At 51.9% G+C, this 14,289-nt stretch overlaps 5 protein-coding genes across 5 annotated transcripts; 2 read left to right on the top strand and 3 right to left on the bottom strand.

Moving 5' to 3' along the window:
- Positions 1-21: 21 nt before the first annotated feature.
- QC763_105130 (uncharacterized protein) lies at positions 22-5,038 on the top strand. The gene is made up of 7 exons (XM_062907080.1): positions 22-706; positions 759-1,386; positions 1,445-1,916; positions 1,965-2,140; positions 2,193-2,544; positions 2,606-4,164; positions 4,230-5,038. Exons 2-6 carry the CDS (start codon positions 1,014-1,016, stop codon positions 2,856-2,858), a joined length of 1,626 nt encoding a protein of 541 aa, XP_062769994.1. The 5' UTR covers positions 22-706; positions 759-1,013; the 3' UTR covers positions 2,859-4,164; positions 4,230-5,038.
- On the bottom strand, positions 3,151-4,775 carry QC763_0006230 (putative secondary metabolism biosynthetic enzyme; the record flags this gene model as incomplete). The annotated part of the gene is made up of 2 exons (XM_062905131.1): positions 3,151-3,975; positions 4,322-4,775. The coding sequence occupies 2 exons, from the start codon at positions 4,773-4,775 to the stop codon at positions 3,227-3,229; spliced, it is 1,203 nt and encodes a 400-aa protein (XP_062769995.1). The 3' UTR covers positions 3,151-3,226.
- Positions 5,039-5,386: 348 nt separating the features above from the next.
- QC763_105160 (uncharacterized protein) lies at positions 5,387-7,786 on the bottom strand (the record flags this gene model as incomplete). The annotated part of the gene is made up of 8 exons (XM_062907081.1): positions 5,387-5,609; positions 5,657-5,854; positions 5,905-6,537; positions 6,596-7,302; positions 7,363-7,438; positions 7,502-7,576; positions 7,645-7,673; positions 7,727-7,786. The coding sequence occupies 8 exons, from the start codon at positions 7,784-7,786 to the stop codon at positions 5,387-5,389; spliced, it is 2,001 nt and encodes a 666-aa protein (XP_062769996.1).
- Positions 7,787-8,220: 434 nt separating this feature from the next.
- On the bottom strand, positions 8,221-10,191 carry QC763_105170 (uncharacterized protein; the record flags this gene model as incomplete). Its single annotated transcript, XM_062907082.1, has 3 exons — positions 10,027-10,191; positions 9,645-9,917; positions 8,221-9,580 (listed from the first exon to the last, which is right to left on the bottom strand). The coding sequence occupies exons 2-3, from the start codon at positions 9,890-9,892 to the stop codon at positions 8,221-8,223; spliced, it is 1,608 nt and encodes a 535-aa protein (XP_062769997.1). The 5' UTR covers positions 9,893-9,917; positions 10,027-10,191.
- A 162-nt stretch (positions 10,192-10,353) lies between these two features.
- LAC4 (Beta-galactosidase (Lactase)) lies at positions 10,354-14,261 on the top strand (the record flags this gene model as incomplete). The annotated part of the gene is made up of 4 exons (XM_062907083.1): positions 10,354-11,411; positions 11,487-11,544; positions 11,613-12,965; positions 13,028-14,261. The coding sequence occupies exons 1-4, from the start codon at positions 10,778-10,780 to the stop codon at positions 14,259-14,261; spliced, it is 3,279 nt and encodes a 1,092-aa protein (XP_062769998.1). The 5' UTR covers positions 10,354-10,777.
- Between the last annotated feature and the right edge of the window lie 28 nt (positions 14,262-14,289).

Below are 14,289 nucleotides of genomic sequence, written 5' to 3' on the forward strand. Positions count from 1 at the left end.
TACAAACCTCCACGTGAATGAGGGGGTCAGGCCGCGCCATCCACACTACCTGCCTCCCATACCTGCCAGCGACCTGAGACCAGTCCCGTATCTTTCGCCTTGATGGTTTAAACTGATGATCTTTTTTTTTCCATGCTTTGTGTATATATTCCAGGTGTTATTCCCTGACCTGGCTCTTCCATGAGCTTACGATACAATTTGACCGCCTTATTTCTGGATCCCGGTAGTTGCCTTCAACTGGGCTGTCACCTTCTTCCCCGCTCCAGTACCGTCCGACCCAGACTCGCCAACCAAGAGCCACATGGGACAATCAGTCAACTTACCTTGGTCTCCTGGTACCTTTACCATGGAAAGAGTTCCGAGTCAAGGAAGAATGCAACTGCCGCGGCACGAGAATATCAAACAGGTCGAGCTCCTCCTTTGTAGATTGTCTCTAGAGGACCAAGCGCCAAGATGGGCGTATTGGAGCAGAGATATAAGGGTATTCAGATTGCTTTAATAAGACTGCAGCAAGCTCTTAGCTGCTCACAACTGACAGCTTTAGCCGGGCCAACCAAGATTGCCGTCTGCTTAATTTGACCCCGACCAAATCCTGGATCGGCGACATGTGGGAACCATGTGGTGCTCTCCGCATCTGCAAGGCGTAAGTATGAGCGGGCTGGAAGGCAAATACCGTGCAGATAAATGAGGTAGAGAACTGTGGATGGTATGTAAATTGATTGGTTTGCTTATTGTGGCCTGACTGACAGGTGGGCTAGACAGCTGAAGGGTCCTGGCATTTAGCCTCATACTATCGATAATGGCCGTATCAGAGGCACTTTTCATATGCATTTCTAACTTATCCATCGTCTTCATCCATAGCGTTACACTGCTCCCCACAATGATCCCTTTCATTCGGTACTTGAATATTCTCCATCAAAGGCCTTTGACAGGGTGATAAAGCCCACGGCACCTGTCATGTCACAGCGAGCTTTCTGGTGTTGATTTGGCCTCCAACCACGTCAGCCTTCACTATGAAGATACCCACGAATACAGTGCTCCCATTTGCAGCATGGGCTGCACCGAGAGCATCAATCAAGGGTGTGCCGGACGTTCTGACCAAGTCTGCCCAAGACGTCATCCAGGCCGCTGGCGCCAGCGCATCTTGCGAGTGGTTCACCCAACCGATAGATCACAGCAACCCTGAGCTTGGAACATGGCAGCAATTATATTGCGTAAACCCTGCCAAATGGGGAGGCCCCGGGTCGCCCGTGGTTCTCATGACTCCTGGCGAGACCCCAATCTGGGGGTCCATCACGCCTAGCCGAGGTTACAGCTTTCTGGATAACACAACCATGACCGGATTATACGCACAGGCCATTGGGGCGGCAACCGTTGTGATCGAGCGTAAGCTTTTGATTTGACAATGTCTCTTCTGCCTTCGCTAACTTACTATGTCCCCCAGACCGATACTTTGGCGGATCTTCGCCATACGATGGCTTCGATGCCGAGACTCTACAGTATCTCACAATGGACCAAGCAGCCATGGACATGGTCAACTTTGCCCAGAATGTTGTCTTCCCTTTCGAAGACGGCAAAACAAGTGTGGCTACCAAGGTGCCGTGGCTTTGGTTTGGGACATCCTACGCGGCAACGCTGGGCAGCTGGATTGAACACACCTATCCTGGCGTGTTTTACGCGTTCCATCTTAGCAGTGCTATCGTGCAAGCAAACACCGAGAACTGGTACTACTACGACACTATCCGAAAAGGAATCGATTCTTACAGGGGAGACACACGCTGCACTGTTGCGTTGAATGAGGTTTCAGAATATGTCGACAAGTACTTGCTGGCTTCGAACCGGAACGAGACGGAAGTGCAGGCGCTGAAGCTATTGTTCGGCGCGTCATTCCCGATTGAGGATGACGACTTTGCCTAGTATGCCACATCTCTTCCTTCTTGGGTGTCCTTGCTGACCATTTGCAGTGCTATTGCGACGCCGTTCCGCTACTGGCAAGAAACCAACGGTTACCACGATATCTTGGAGATGTGCGATGCTATCGTCGGCTCAAATGAGTCGGAAGAAAACGACGTTCTGGGAACTGTTCCTGGCTCTGTCGGGAACTACGCTGCATACTTTAGAATGAATTTCAGACAGTCAAGTAACGAACCCGCACATCCCCTTTGAAGGGAGGACTGCTAACACTGCCCTAGCTTGCGAGTATCTCAACACCTGGGGACAAGAGGATCCCCTCTGGTGCCTCAACACACACTACGAGTGGAATCCCTATTTCATTGCGAGAACCCTCGGGAACCCTTGGCGCACCTGGTACTGGTTCTTGTGCAATGAGCCGATTGCATCCTGGGCCACAGGTGCACCAAAGGAGTCGCTCTCGATGGTGTCACGAAAAATTGATGCTCAGTACTGGCAAAGACAGTGCGAGCTTCACTTCCCGGCTACACATGGCGAGAAGTATGGCAGCGCCAAGGGCAAGACACCTACCACTCTGAACGAAGAGACTGGTGGCTGGCTGCGGAACTCGACGCGTGTGATCTGGACGAGCGGGTGCGTGATTGTCCTTCTTCTTTGTCAGCTTAACGGTACTGAATACTGACACCGAATCTAGTGAATTTGACCCCTGGAGAGGAACGAGCATGTCCAGCGAAATCCGAACAGGCGGTGTGCTGCAGTCCACCGACAGCGTTTCGGTCTTCCTCATCAAGAATGCTGTGCACGGCGATGACGCATTCACCACTCGTGCGCTTGGGAACCTCAACATTAAGCCTAACCCAGAGGTTGTCAAGGTGCAGGAGCAGTCTGTTTTGATTGTGAAGAAGTGGGTGGCTGAGTATTATGCGAAGCAGAGCAGCCATAAATAGGGGGTAGCCGTCTCTCTTTTTGAGTCGAGCAGCAAGTAGTTGTTGAATTGTGAATCACTGTCCCGTTCATCTAAAAGTATCATGTCGATAAATAGCTTGGGCATGAAGACTTCCACAACTGCTTTGCCTCCCTTTTGCAAGATTCACAACTTCAAGCTGTGTTACCAGAGATCCAAACCTCGCTGAATGGGATGAGGACTGGCACTGGGAGTTGTCACTGGCTCCACGGCTATTCACCCCTGAGTATCTTTCGGGCAGTTTGGGTCCACAACGGCAGTAGGGGCCTATATGGAGTGACTTATTGGGATAAGATTGCCAACACTGAACAGTGTCTATTACCCTACGGCGGCAAAGAAACCACCACGTCCTCATTCCATCACCAACACATTCCTAAACCTCGGCTTCCCCCCCTTCATCCCCTCAAACGCCTCATTCACCCTATCCAACCCAAACCTCTCGACAAAACACCTCACCCCATTCCTCTTCGCAAATGCCACCGCCTCCTCCCCATCCACCGCCGTCCCCGTCGACCACCCACTAACCGAGACCGCCTTCGTCACCATCAAAAAAGTATCAAACTCCACCCCGCCAACCGGCGCCAAAACCACCATCCTCCCAAAATTCGCCAACCCCCCCAGCAACCCCCCAATAGCCTTCGCACTAGGCGCCGTACTAACAATCACCTTCGCCCCTCCCATCTCCTGCAACCTCTCCACCGGATCCTCAACCAGCGAATCGATATACCCATCCGCCCCCAACTCCCCCATCACCAACTCCTTCTTGTCACTCCCCGTCGAGACTCCGATAGTCTTGTACCCCATAGCCTTGGAGTACTGCACCGCCAGATGGCCCAACCCTCCGACGCCCTGGACGGCAACGACGGCTTCCTCCCCGGGGATGATCCCGCTGTGGCGGAGGGCGTTGAAGACGGTCGTGCCGGCGCAGAGGAAGGGAGCCGTGGAGGCGGGGTCGGCGTCGAGGGGGATGCGCGAGACGGCTTCGTGGCGGAGGAGGCAGTATTCCGCGTAACCGCCGTTCATGGAGACGCCGTTGATGGCTTCGTTGGCGCAGTACTGGTGGGCGCCTTTGACGCAGGAGGGGCAGGTGCCGTCGTGGCCTGGAGGCGGGGGTGGGGGGGGGGGGGTGTCAATGAAGGAGGCAAGATAGGGAAAAAGGGGGTGATGGAGAGGGGCAAGAAGGATGAAATGGGGTAATGTGCTAAAGTGAGAATGTGACAAATGTGCAAAAAGGGCAAGATAACAACCTCCACAATGGGGAAAAGTAAATTTGGCAGGAACAAAGAAAGGGAAGGAGCGACAAGAGAAAGGGGGCCACAAAAGGAAAGGAGCGTGAAGAAGAAAGACACCGAAGGGAAGGAGCGTCAACCAAAGACCGTAAGGGAAAGAGCAATCAACGAGAGGAAAGAACGACGCAACAAAATACCACAGCAGAAAAATGCTTACCACCATGCCATCCGCCCCCGACCCTCTCCCCAAGACTAAACCCCTTCACCCCCTCTCCCAGCGCAGCAACCTCCCCGATGATCTCGTGTCCCAAAATCCTTGGAAACGACGTCGGGATTATCCCCGCCGCGACGAAGGCATCAGTGTGGCAGATCCCACACGCCAGCACCTTCACTAGAATCTGGCCTGGACCAGGGGGGATCAAGGGCAAGGACTGCAGCTCCAGAGGCTGGTTCAGTCCCGTGAGCACAGCTGCCCGGAATGTTTTAGGGAGGTTACTGATTGCGGACATGGTGGATAGTGTTGATAAATCCCGTCGGGTTGGCGAGTGGTATGGAAACGATGCTTGGAAGTCCGAGATGCAATTGAGAGGTTTGCGGAGGTGCACCGGATGGAGGCGGAGGCAGGAGGAGATGAAGGTGCGGGCATGGGGGCTTTTGTAAAGGGTGGCCATTGCGAGCGGGTTTCTGGTGTTTGTCGTCGGATAGGATCTATCTTGTCGATTAGGTGCTTACTCAGTTTGTCGCACTTGAGCCGCGGACTTCGGCTTGGTTGCTGGATGGAGACGAAAAGTTGGAGGGATATATTGGACGTGCGGGCTGGTAATCGTCAAGCTGATGTCATGACGTTGGGTGTTGAGTAAACATCTTTCTAGTATTTCCTAAACCGCATTTTTCGGTACACCTTTTTTATCTCATTACAACCTACTAATCCCCAAATCTTAGCAAGATGTTTGATGTCTGTTGTTCCCTAGTAGTACGGTGAGGAGAGTATAGGAGGCTGAGGTGGCGGACAATCGGATCGTGATGGGGAAAGCTGATAGCCCAAGTGGGAGGAACAATGACAAGCTATCGTGCTGTTAGAATGAGCTCTTGGAACACTGAAAATGCCAGCGGGTAGATAGGTAGTCATTGCTGCAGGTGCTGACTGTAATCTATGGAAAGAAACCATGTTTAGTGATCGTGCCGCCGGAGGACCCTAACCCTGGTCCTTTTGCGTCCAGGCCACTCAGGGGTAATTCAGGGGTTACACCAGGTGGATCCACCTCGTAGCGAGGACAAAGGTTTACCCATCTTGATTATACACATTCCGAATGAACCCATCCGCCTCCTTAATAATATGGACGCTTTGATCCACGCTTGGTGAATTTGGTCCCCCAGCAACTTCCTGCCAGCCCTCCAACAACTGGGTAAGGTGATGTCCTGCAGCCAAGACTTCTGGTCCGATGAGGTTGCGTAACGATGGCACTTGACATGCGGCAAGAAGGACAAGCATTGCCCCGGCCATTCTAGTGATGTATTAGCTGGAGCATACTGACTAGCGGTTGTGACTTACGACAGAGAACAAATCCAGGTGTCTACGAGGATTGTTTGGGAAAAACCTCGCAGATTGAGGATGTGAAGGAGGCAGGCATCGAGACAGGACTTGCAATTGCCGAGGATGCCCTGGTCCGGTGATACAGAAGGACTGGTGTTCCCGATTCCGTCATTGATATTAGTGAGGGACTGCCCGCTGATCATCCCCATCAGGTACCTATCACAAAGTGAGAGACGTCCAGAGTAGACAAAAGCGGCGTAACTTACGGTCGATATATCACACTTCGGCAAGTCAGGTATCTCTGCCTCAGAAACCTCCCATGTTCAGTCATTTCGCCAGACGGCTTCCGCTGTCGCCTAGAGTCGATTTCTGGCACCTCAAACGTAAAAGCGCTAGGAAGAACGTCTCTCCACTCCTCCAACTGGTGGTCCAGTTCCGCAACCACGCTGGGAAATCGATTGATGTCCATCCCCGCACCAGTATCCTTTGCGTATAAAAGCTGATGTACTCGATTCAGCAGCCGTCTCATCGAAATGCATGCCAGGAAGTACAACGACGACAGCTCCTCGTCCTTGGGTGACTCATGGGTGTGATACGTGGCCACCGGCAGTGAGACTGAAGACTCAATTCTGGCAATGCCCGATAATGGTACGTGGGACAGCTCAGCTAGGTAATCCGATTCGAGAATGTAGCATGCCCAAAAGATTCTTTTTGTTCTTTCCTCGTCTTCAGCACCGACGTTCCTTGGACTTGGCAGGTATGTGTTCGATGACTGTATGTAAGGCGACGAGGTGGAGGGGACTAAATCTGCGTAGGACAACAGCAACATGCATTTTGACGATGCTGACGAGATGCACTGCCATGCTTGGAGAGGACGCCGGAGGAAAGCAAAGTAGATGCTGCCAAACCCAGGTCTTTAGTCAGCGCGAGATTGAAATGAGTGGAGGACACACTTACGCAGTGAAGAACAAACACTGAGCTGATGTTGAGCTTACATCAGTTTGAGCCACATAAAGCATTTTCAGTGCTTTTTCAAAGAAGAGGTCGCCCCTAGAGCGAGCAGAAGCCTTTTCTTCTTTCTCTTTCGAATCTGGTGACCGTGGACTGTTCACTAGTCTCGAGGTGACCTTGCTCGCATAGCCCAATGCTAACGTCAACAATGCTAGGCAAGTCTCTGGCGTGTCCTCCTCTTCATGGCAACCACCCAGCATTGTCTGCTTCGTTTTTTCCAGTTGATGCAGTGACATTGTTGGGTACCAAAAGTTGAAGTTTTGGGAAAAGGCATCCAGGGATGCATCTATTTCTTCTTCCGGGAGATTGCACGATGCATCGTCAGACCACTGGCTTTTGACTTTCAGCGGGTGGCGCGACCTTTCCAACTCGAAGATTGGTATGTAATGCTGTCGAAGACTGGGAAACGCATCAAAGTGTGGCCAGTGCAACACGGACTCAGTCGTCGATGTGTGCCAAGATTCGAGCACTGCATTTTCGAGCTCGTTGGGGGTAGGAGTTGTCGGACTCATCCCATACTGGCCAATACTTCTAGTACGTTGACGACTGAGTGTTTGGTGATGCGTATGCAGGTCACTCAGAGGACTGCTGGAGAAGCTTGTGGTTCGTGTTGACGCCGTTTGAGTTGAGGTTGTCATTGACTGCAGCGACATCTGGAACATGTCAGAAAAATGGACTCGAAGTCTGCCCATCCGAGACTCGAGTAGACCTACGAGATTGGCGTTCATTTTGTGCATGAAGGTTTCCAAACGTAACACTCCATCCAATATCAAGTCGCTCTTCCCTCTCCTTGATTCACACTGTCAGCTTTTCCAACATCTAGTGTTCTGCTGTGCAAAAAGTGCTACTGACGAATTGGCCTCGGAGCCATATGTGCAGTCATTTTCGGTCGAAGCACATGCCACGCAAGGATCTTTCCCATCGCATCTGAATTTCGTAACCTGTGAGCAACTGTCTCTACTCTGGGTTTGGAACCCACACATCGGGGATCTCACCTGATTTTTCGTGCTCGGCACAGGTCACACTTCCACTTCATCAGTCCAGGCTGGCGGAGTAAGCAAGACAGTCAACACTCACCGCATGGGATGTACGAAGCCTCTTCCTCGCAGGTTCCCCTGCGTGGACGTAGTCGATCATGATTGCAGAGGACTCATGCACCCCGAAGCGGACCAAGAGGTATCCCAGCACTTAGTAACGTTGGAGAAAACTGGGTCTTGGACTGGAAACTGGGGAGATATGGGCCCTTAAGCTTATTTTGCATGTGCTGCGGAGAAAGCGGGAATAGCAAGGGTAAATCGAGAATCGCTTGTTATCCTGGGTGGTATTGAAGAAATATTCCGAAAACCTTAAGCGCACCCTGATCACCTCGGGGGATTTTGGTCCGTTCCAGAGTTGACAACCAGTCGGCACAATCACATTCCCTCCCCTACAGGTATACATTATGTTAGTATCAAAACCTCTCCTATAGGCTTTCTTGTGCAACTCCTCTGTCAGATTATGGTTCAAGAACCAGGTACCTAGGTACATACTCATGCAACACCAGCAGCTCGGCTCCTACATGTTTCACAATCCTAAGGGTCATGATCAAGTTCCGAAGCTGGGTTTGCGCCGACCGTGTTGAGAACAGTTTGGGCACTTCTCTTCTCCAAACTCTTCTTGACCGGGTTAGGGGCAGAAAACACCTCTTCCAATTCCTCCAATGTTCTGTCTTTGGTCTCTGGAAACAGGAAGTAGATGAATGCTGCCTCAAAAAGATCCCAGAACACAAAAACCAAGTAGAAGTAATAACCAATCTTCTCAAAGGCAGGGCCAGAAGCGTACTGCAAAATCGTTGATGCAGCAGCCGAGGAGAAATTCCCAACGGCGGTTCCTTTGGCTCGTGTCGATGTAGGAAGGCACTCTGAAATGTACATGCTTTGAAGGGGTGTCCAACCAAATGAGAAGACAATTCCGAATATGAAGATGAAGGCGATGGTGGTGTTGGCAGCTGCTACTTGGGTCGGATCATCAGTAGCCATTTTGCTGGTGCCTGTGATGATGGCAAAGCAAACAGAAGCAAACACAATCGTGTAGAGAAGCAGCGCTCGCCGGCCAATGACGTCTGACATGCGAGCGCCAAGAACAGCTCCGAAGAGCGACAGCACGGGGTTGATACCGTTGAGCGCCAGCACTCGCTGCTCTTGCACAATACCTGCGGACTCCAGCATTGTGACCATGTAATAAGACGACAACGAATTGCCGCTGATCTGGCCAAAGATGCCCATCCCGAGAACGCAAATCAGACGCCGTCGTGCGGAATGAGTGTTCCACAATTCATGATAATCGTACCATTTCTTATCGGACGCCTCGGAGGAAATTTGGTTCATCATCTCCTTGATTTGTAACTGGACAATGGGGTGATCGGTCCGCCCTTCTCCATGGTAAACGGCCAAGACGTGGAGTGCATCCTCGTGTCTGTCTTGGGCCACCAGCCATCTTGGACTTTCTGGCAACCAGAATACACCCAGACAGACTAAGCCAGAAGTCACCATCTGGCACCAAATAGGAATGCGCCAAGCATCGAGCGTGCCAATGTAGGAGCAACCGTAGACTGTCCATGAGGCGATGATGCTCCCAATGTACCACGTGCAGTTGTAGAGGCCCGTGAGAGTACCTCTCCACTTCGGATGAGCCATTTCAGACACGTAGCACGGTGCTGAAACACAGCAAAAGCTCACCCCGAATCCGAGAACGAAGCGTCCAGCGAGGAATTGACCGGGAGTTGTACTCGGTGCTTGAACACAAGTACCAATGATGATAATTATAGCCCCTGTGAACATGCCCCAGCGGCGCCCAAACCAATCGTTGACGGGACCAGTGAAGAAGACTGCTGCGACGGAGCCGATGTTGTACATGGCGAAGACGAGGCCGGTACTCGATCCTGCTGTTTTCCTGGTGATTCGAAGTCAGTACGGCGGTGCGAGTGTCACATACAGTCCACCTGAATGTATCTTACATGTTGAAGTACTGTTGGTACGACTTCATCCCGTTCAGCCCGCCCATCAGGCTCCCATCGTAGCCATTGAGACATCCGCAGAGGTAGGCTATTGCAAGTACAAGGTACAGACGTGCCATCTTTGCCGACCAAGGGGAGTATTTGGTGTCGTCGACATCGTGGGCCAGCCGCACGGCAACGTCGGTGTCGCGGAACTTGTCATCGTGATGGTCGGCGAAAGATGCCGCCTTCTTTGTGCTCGCCGCCATATTGTCGGCAAACTCTAATGGATTTCTTCAAGGTTAGCAATGGGAAAGGCCAAATCTTCTAGGAGAACGACGGTGGTCAGTGAAAGAAGAACTTCCACTCTTCGGGATGTGCAGTGCTTTTGTCAAGCTTTTACTTTCATTGTGGTATCATTGATGTGGTATCAAACCACTGCTACCTAGGTAGCTTCCCCGCACAGGACATCTCATTATGGTCTTGATGCCGGAAGATCTGAAGCTTTAATGGGCCGGATATTGCCTTGCATGATGTTATGGTGGCATTGTTCGTTTGAATGCCGGCGCTTGATGTATCAGTGTAACTTAAAATTTGGTCTATGTATCCCCCGCCTATCCTACCCCTACTGAGCAGGTGCGTTGCCGTTCGGCTCCGATATCCCCGACCGATGTAATTGGATGGGTGAATTCGTTGTTGAGATCAACCCCGCCATCTCCAACATTGAGCTCTCACCACCACCATACCTGTCCTGATCTTTAGAGGAGCTGTTTTGTTTCCTTGTATACATTCTTGCTAACCAAAATCTCCAAAGAAAACGTCTGTTCTATGTCCCTGTCTAAGGCAAGAAAGATCATCAAAGGTTGCCTGATCAAAATAAGGCCCTTAGTGCCTTGGTATTGGCGGGGACCAAGCAAACGCTTTCCTAAATCTACCAGGCCTCTTCAATGCTTGGTCAAAAGATGTTTTACGGGGCAGCTGCGTGTTGAAGCTGATTGGAGGGATATCTGTGGACAACAACAATGGGACACTGAAGATCCCCCGCATATGTTCGTCGCGTGGCACGATTTCAACCCAAATAGACCCCTCACCACCACCATTGCAACCCGTCTTCCCAAACAGTTCGAGGATCTAGCTGGAGGGGGTCTAGAAAAATGTCCCAGCTTCCAACAAGGGCGGCTTCTTTCCAGCTTGGAAACACGGGCCCCCAAGCAGCAAACATGGCAGCGAAAGACCTGCCCGACTATTGCAATGAGAAAGTCTTCCGCCGCAACACGCTTCCTCCACGGTCTCATAACCTTGACACGGCAAGACTCTCACTCAACGGCCAGTGGAACTTCCATTACGCTTCGAATCCTTCGAAAAGTCCCGATCCGACCGCCAATACCTCGCATGCTGCGTCCGAGGGCTGGACTACCATTCAGGTTCCTGGTCACTGGCAGCTTCAGGGCCATGGCAGGCCTCATTACACGAACGTTCAGTACCCGTTTCCCGTCTGCCCGCCCATGGTGCCCTCGGAAAATCCAACCGGCACATATAGCAGGTCATTCTTTCTTCCGGAAAGTTTTCACGACTATCAAGTGCGTCTGAGGTTTGATGGCGTTGACAGTGCGTATCATGTGTGGCTGAACAAAAAGGAAGTGGGCTATGCGCAAGGGTCCCGGAACCCTGCCGAGTGGGATATAACCAAGCTGCTGGACACGGAGGGTCCCAACGAAGTGGTCGTCAAAGTTTACCAGTGGTCTGACGGGTCATACATTGAAGATCAGGATCAGTGGTGGCTCTCTGGTAAGCAGTGCATCCATCTCCCATGGGGACCTTTGAAGATACGAAAGAATAGTGGCTGACTTTGTTTGGTCCTAGGAATCTACCGTGACGTGAATCTTCTCTTCTATGAGCGGGCCGGTCACATACGAGACTGGTATGTACATTGGACACACTCGATATTGTCCGCGTCGCATTGGCTAAACTCTGCGTTCTGATCCTCAGGTTCCTTCGGACCGACCTAGATGCTGAGTACAGGGACGCTATTCTGCACGCCACAATCGACGTTTTTACGACAGTTGACCTAGCCGACTTGGCAGTCATTGTTAGAACTCTACCAGAAGAGGACACGATCGCTGTAGTGAATCAGGAGGTTCGATCAACCGGATCGATCGAGCTAAGCATTCCCATCACCAATCCGAAGAAGTGGACCGCCGAAACCCCCAATCTCTACTTGGTCGAGATACAGTTCAACAGGCTGGGGGGTGTCCCTATCACCTTTTCAGCTGTGGTCCGTCAGAAAATCGGATTTCGCAAGGTTGAGCTTAAGAACGGGTTGATATCCGTTAATGGCCAGCCGATACAGTTTCGTGGCGTGAATAGACACGACCATCACCCCGTTTTCGGAAGAGCAGTTCCGGTAGACTTCATACGAAAGGATTTGCTTCTCATGAAGAGGCACAATATCAATGCTTTGCGATGCAGCCATTACCCCAGCCACCCAAAACTGTTCGACATTGCGGATGAGCTTGGTTTGTGGGTGATCGATGAGGCGGATCTCGAATGTCATGGATTCTATGACGCGGTCGCTCGCCCACAGGATATCCCTGAGGAAATGGACTATGAAGAACGTAAAAAGCTGGCGTTTGGAAAGGCCGCCGAATACACGAGCAACAATCCAAGTTGGAAGGCCGCCTACCTGGATCGCATGGAGCAAATGATACACCGGGACAAGAACCACCCATCTATCATCATTTGGTCACTTGGAAATGAGGCATTCTATGGTCAGAATCACAAAGCAATGTACACCCTTGCCACACACCTGGATCCCGGGCGGCTGGTGCACTATGAGGGTGATGCCCAGGCTGAGTCTGCAGACATGTACTCGTTCATGTACCCAACTGTCGACAAGCTCATAGAGCTGGCCAAGACACGAGGCGTCAAACCGGACGGTACCTACCAGAAGCCTGTGATTTTGTGCGAGTATGCCCACGCAATGGGAAACGGCCCGGGCGGGCTCGAAGATTATCAGCATGCGTTTCGAACTCACCCTCGCCTGCAAGGCGGTTTTATCTGGGAGTGGGCTAATCACGGGCTTTTCAAGCGGGGCAGCGATGGCAAGCAGTACTACGGTTACGGCGGTGACTTTGGAGATACACCCAATGACGGCACTTTCGTGATGGACGGTCTGGTCAACAGCGCTCATCAGCCAACGCCGGGCCTGGTGGAGCTCAAAAAAGTGTTCCAACCTGTTGCTGTTACTGTTGAAGGAGATGAGCTGGTCATTTCGAATCTATATGACTTTTCCGATCTCAACCATTTGTCAGCCACCTACAAGGCCGAAAGGTTAGAAATCAGGTATGATAAGCACCATTCGTACAAAGCTGTCACCTACCCAAGTTTGACTAACTGGTGTCTAGAGAGAGTGTCGTGGCCTCCGGGATTTTGAACCTCCCGCATATACCAGCCGGTGAAACGGTGCGAGTCGCGATCCCTGAGGATGTACATGTCTGGCGCAAGAGGAAGGATAGCCACCAGCCCCACGTATACCTCACGATATCGTTTGCTTTGAGGATACCTACTACGTGGGCAGCCCTCGGCCACGAGGTTGCATGGTTTCAGCATCACCTCTTTAACGGGCACTCTATGGGCCCTCACGCCGAAGACGGAGGCTGGCTTTCTTTTGAAACCACTCGGACCGAGGCTGTTATCACCGGCTACGGCTTCACCTGTGTGTTTGACAAAACTTCCGGGTACATTACAAGTTGGACACATGCAGGTCAGAAGCTTCTGCAGCCTGATCCAACAACTGGCGCGGCCATTATGCCGTCGTTTTGGCGTCCGCCTACCGACAATGATCAAGCCTTATCTGTGCCATACTGGAAGCGTTTCGGTGTCGACACCATGACCAGTCAGCTCCGGTCGGTCAGTGTGGCTGGGGGAGATAATTACTGCATAGGAGAGAACGGCAAGAAGATCTTCAGGAAGGTTATAGTTACGTCTACAGTGTTCCTGGCTCCTCCGGTTCTCAACTGGGGCTACCATGCCACAATTACCTACACCATAGAAATGTCGGGAAATCTCAGCATCGCCGTTACTCTGAAAGCCACAGGTTACGCTCCTGAGCACGTGCCCCGCATCGGGCTCGACCTGTATCTCCCCAGGCAACTGGACAAGGTCAAATGGCACGGCCTCGGGCCGGGCGAGTCATATCCCGACAAAAGATCGGCCCAGCGGGTGGGAATCTGGACGGCAGAGTCTGTTTCAGAGCTACACACACCCTATGACGTCCCACAAGAGAACGGCAACAGGATGGGCACGCGGTGGGTTACCATTGTGAACCCTTACAGCGGCGGATCGGGGCTGTTTGCGGAGCCCGGTATATATGGATACGACAACAGAGACAGCGGTCTGGAAGCGCCATGTAATTTTGCTGTGTCGCGGTACTCGACAAAGACGATCCAGGACGCAAAGCATCCGTGCGACTTGGTGGAGGAGAATGCCACGCTTCTTAGGCTAGATCACAAGGTCGCCGGGGTAGGCACGGCCGCCTGCGGTCCGGGGGTGAGGGAAGATTTGTTGGTCAAGGTGGACAGGGAAAAGGAGGTCAAGTTTGCGTTCAACCTCGGGCCATGGAGCGAAGTGGATGCGTGAGTAGCGGGTAGTTTTCGATCTCAAATAC

The sequence above is a fragment of the Podospora pseudopauciseta genome, chromosome 1, assembly GCF_035222475.1.
Source record: "Podospora pseudopauciseta strain CBS 411.78 chromosome 1, whole genome shotgun sequence".
Lineage (NCBI taxonomy): Eukaryota > Fungi > Ascomycota > Sordariomycetes > Sordariales > Podosporaceae > Podospora > Podospora pseudopauciseta.

Excerpts from the sequence above, each read along its gene's own strand:
- QC763_105130 (XM_062907080.1), top strand. The coding sequence starts at position 1,014 with ATGAAGATACCCACGAATACAGTGCTCCCATTTGCAGCATGGGCTGCA. Across the intron at positions 1,917-1,964 it reads GAGGATGACGACTTTGCCTA|TGCTATTGCGACGCCGTTCC; the intron begins GTATGCCACATC and ends GACCATTTGCAG. Across the intron at positions 2,141-2,192 it reads AATGAATTTCAGACAGTCAA|CTTGCGAGTATCTCAACACC; the intron begins GTAACGAACCCG and ends ACACTGCCCTAG.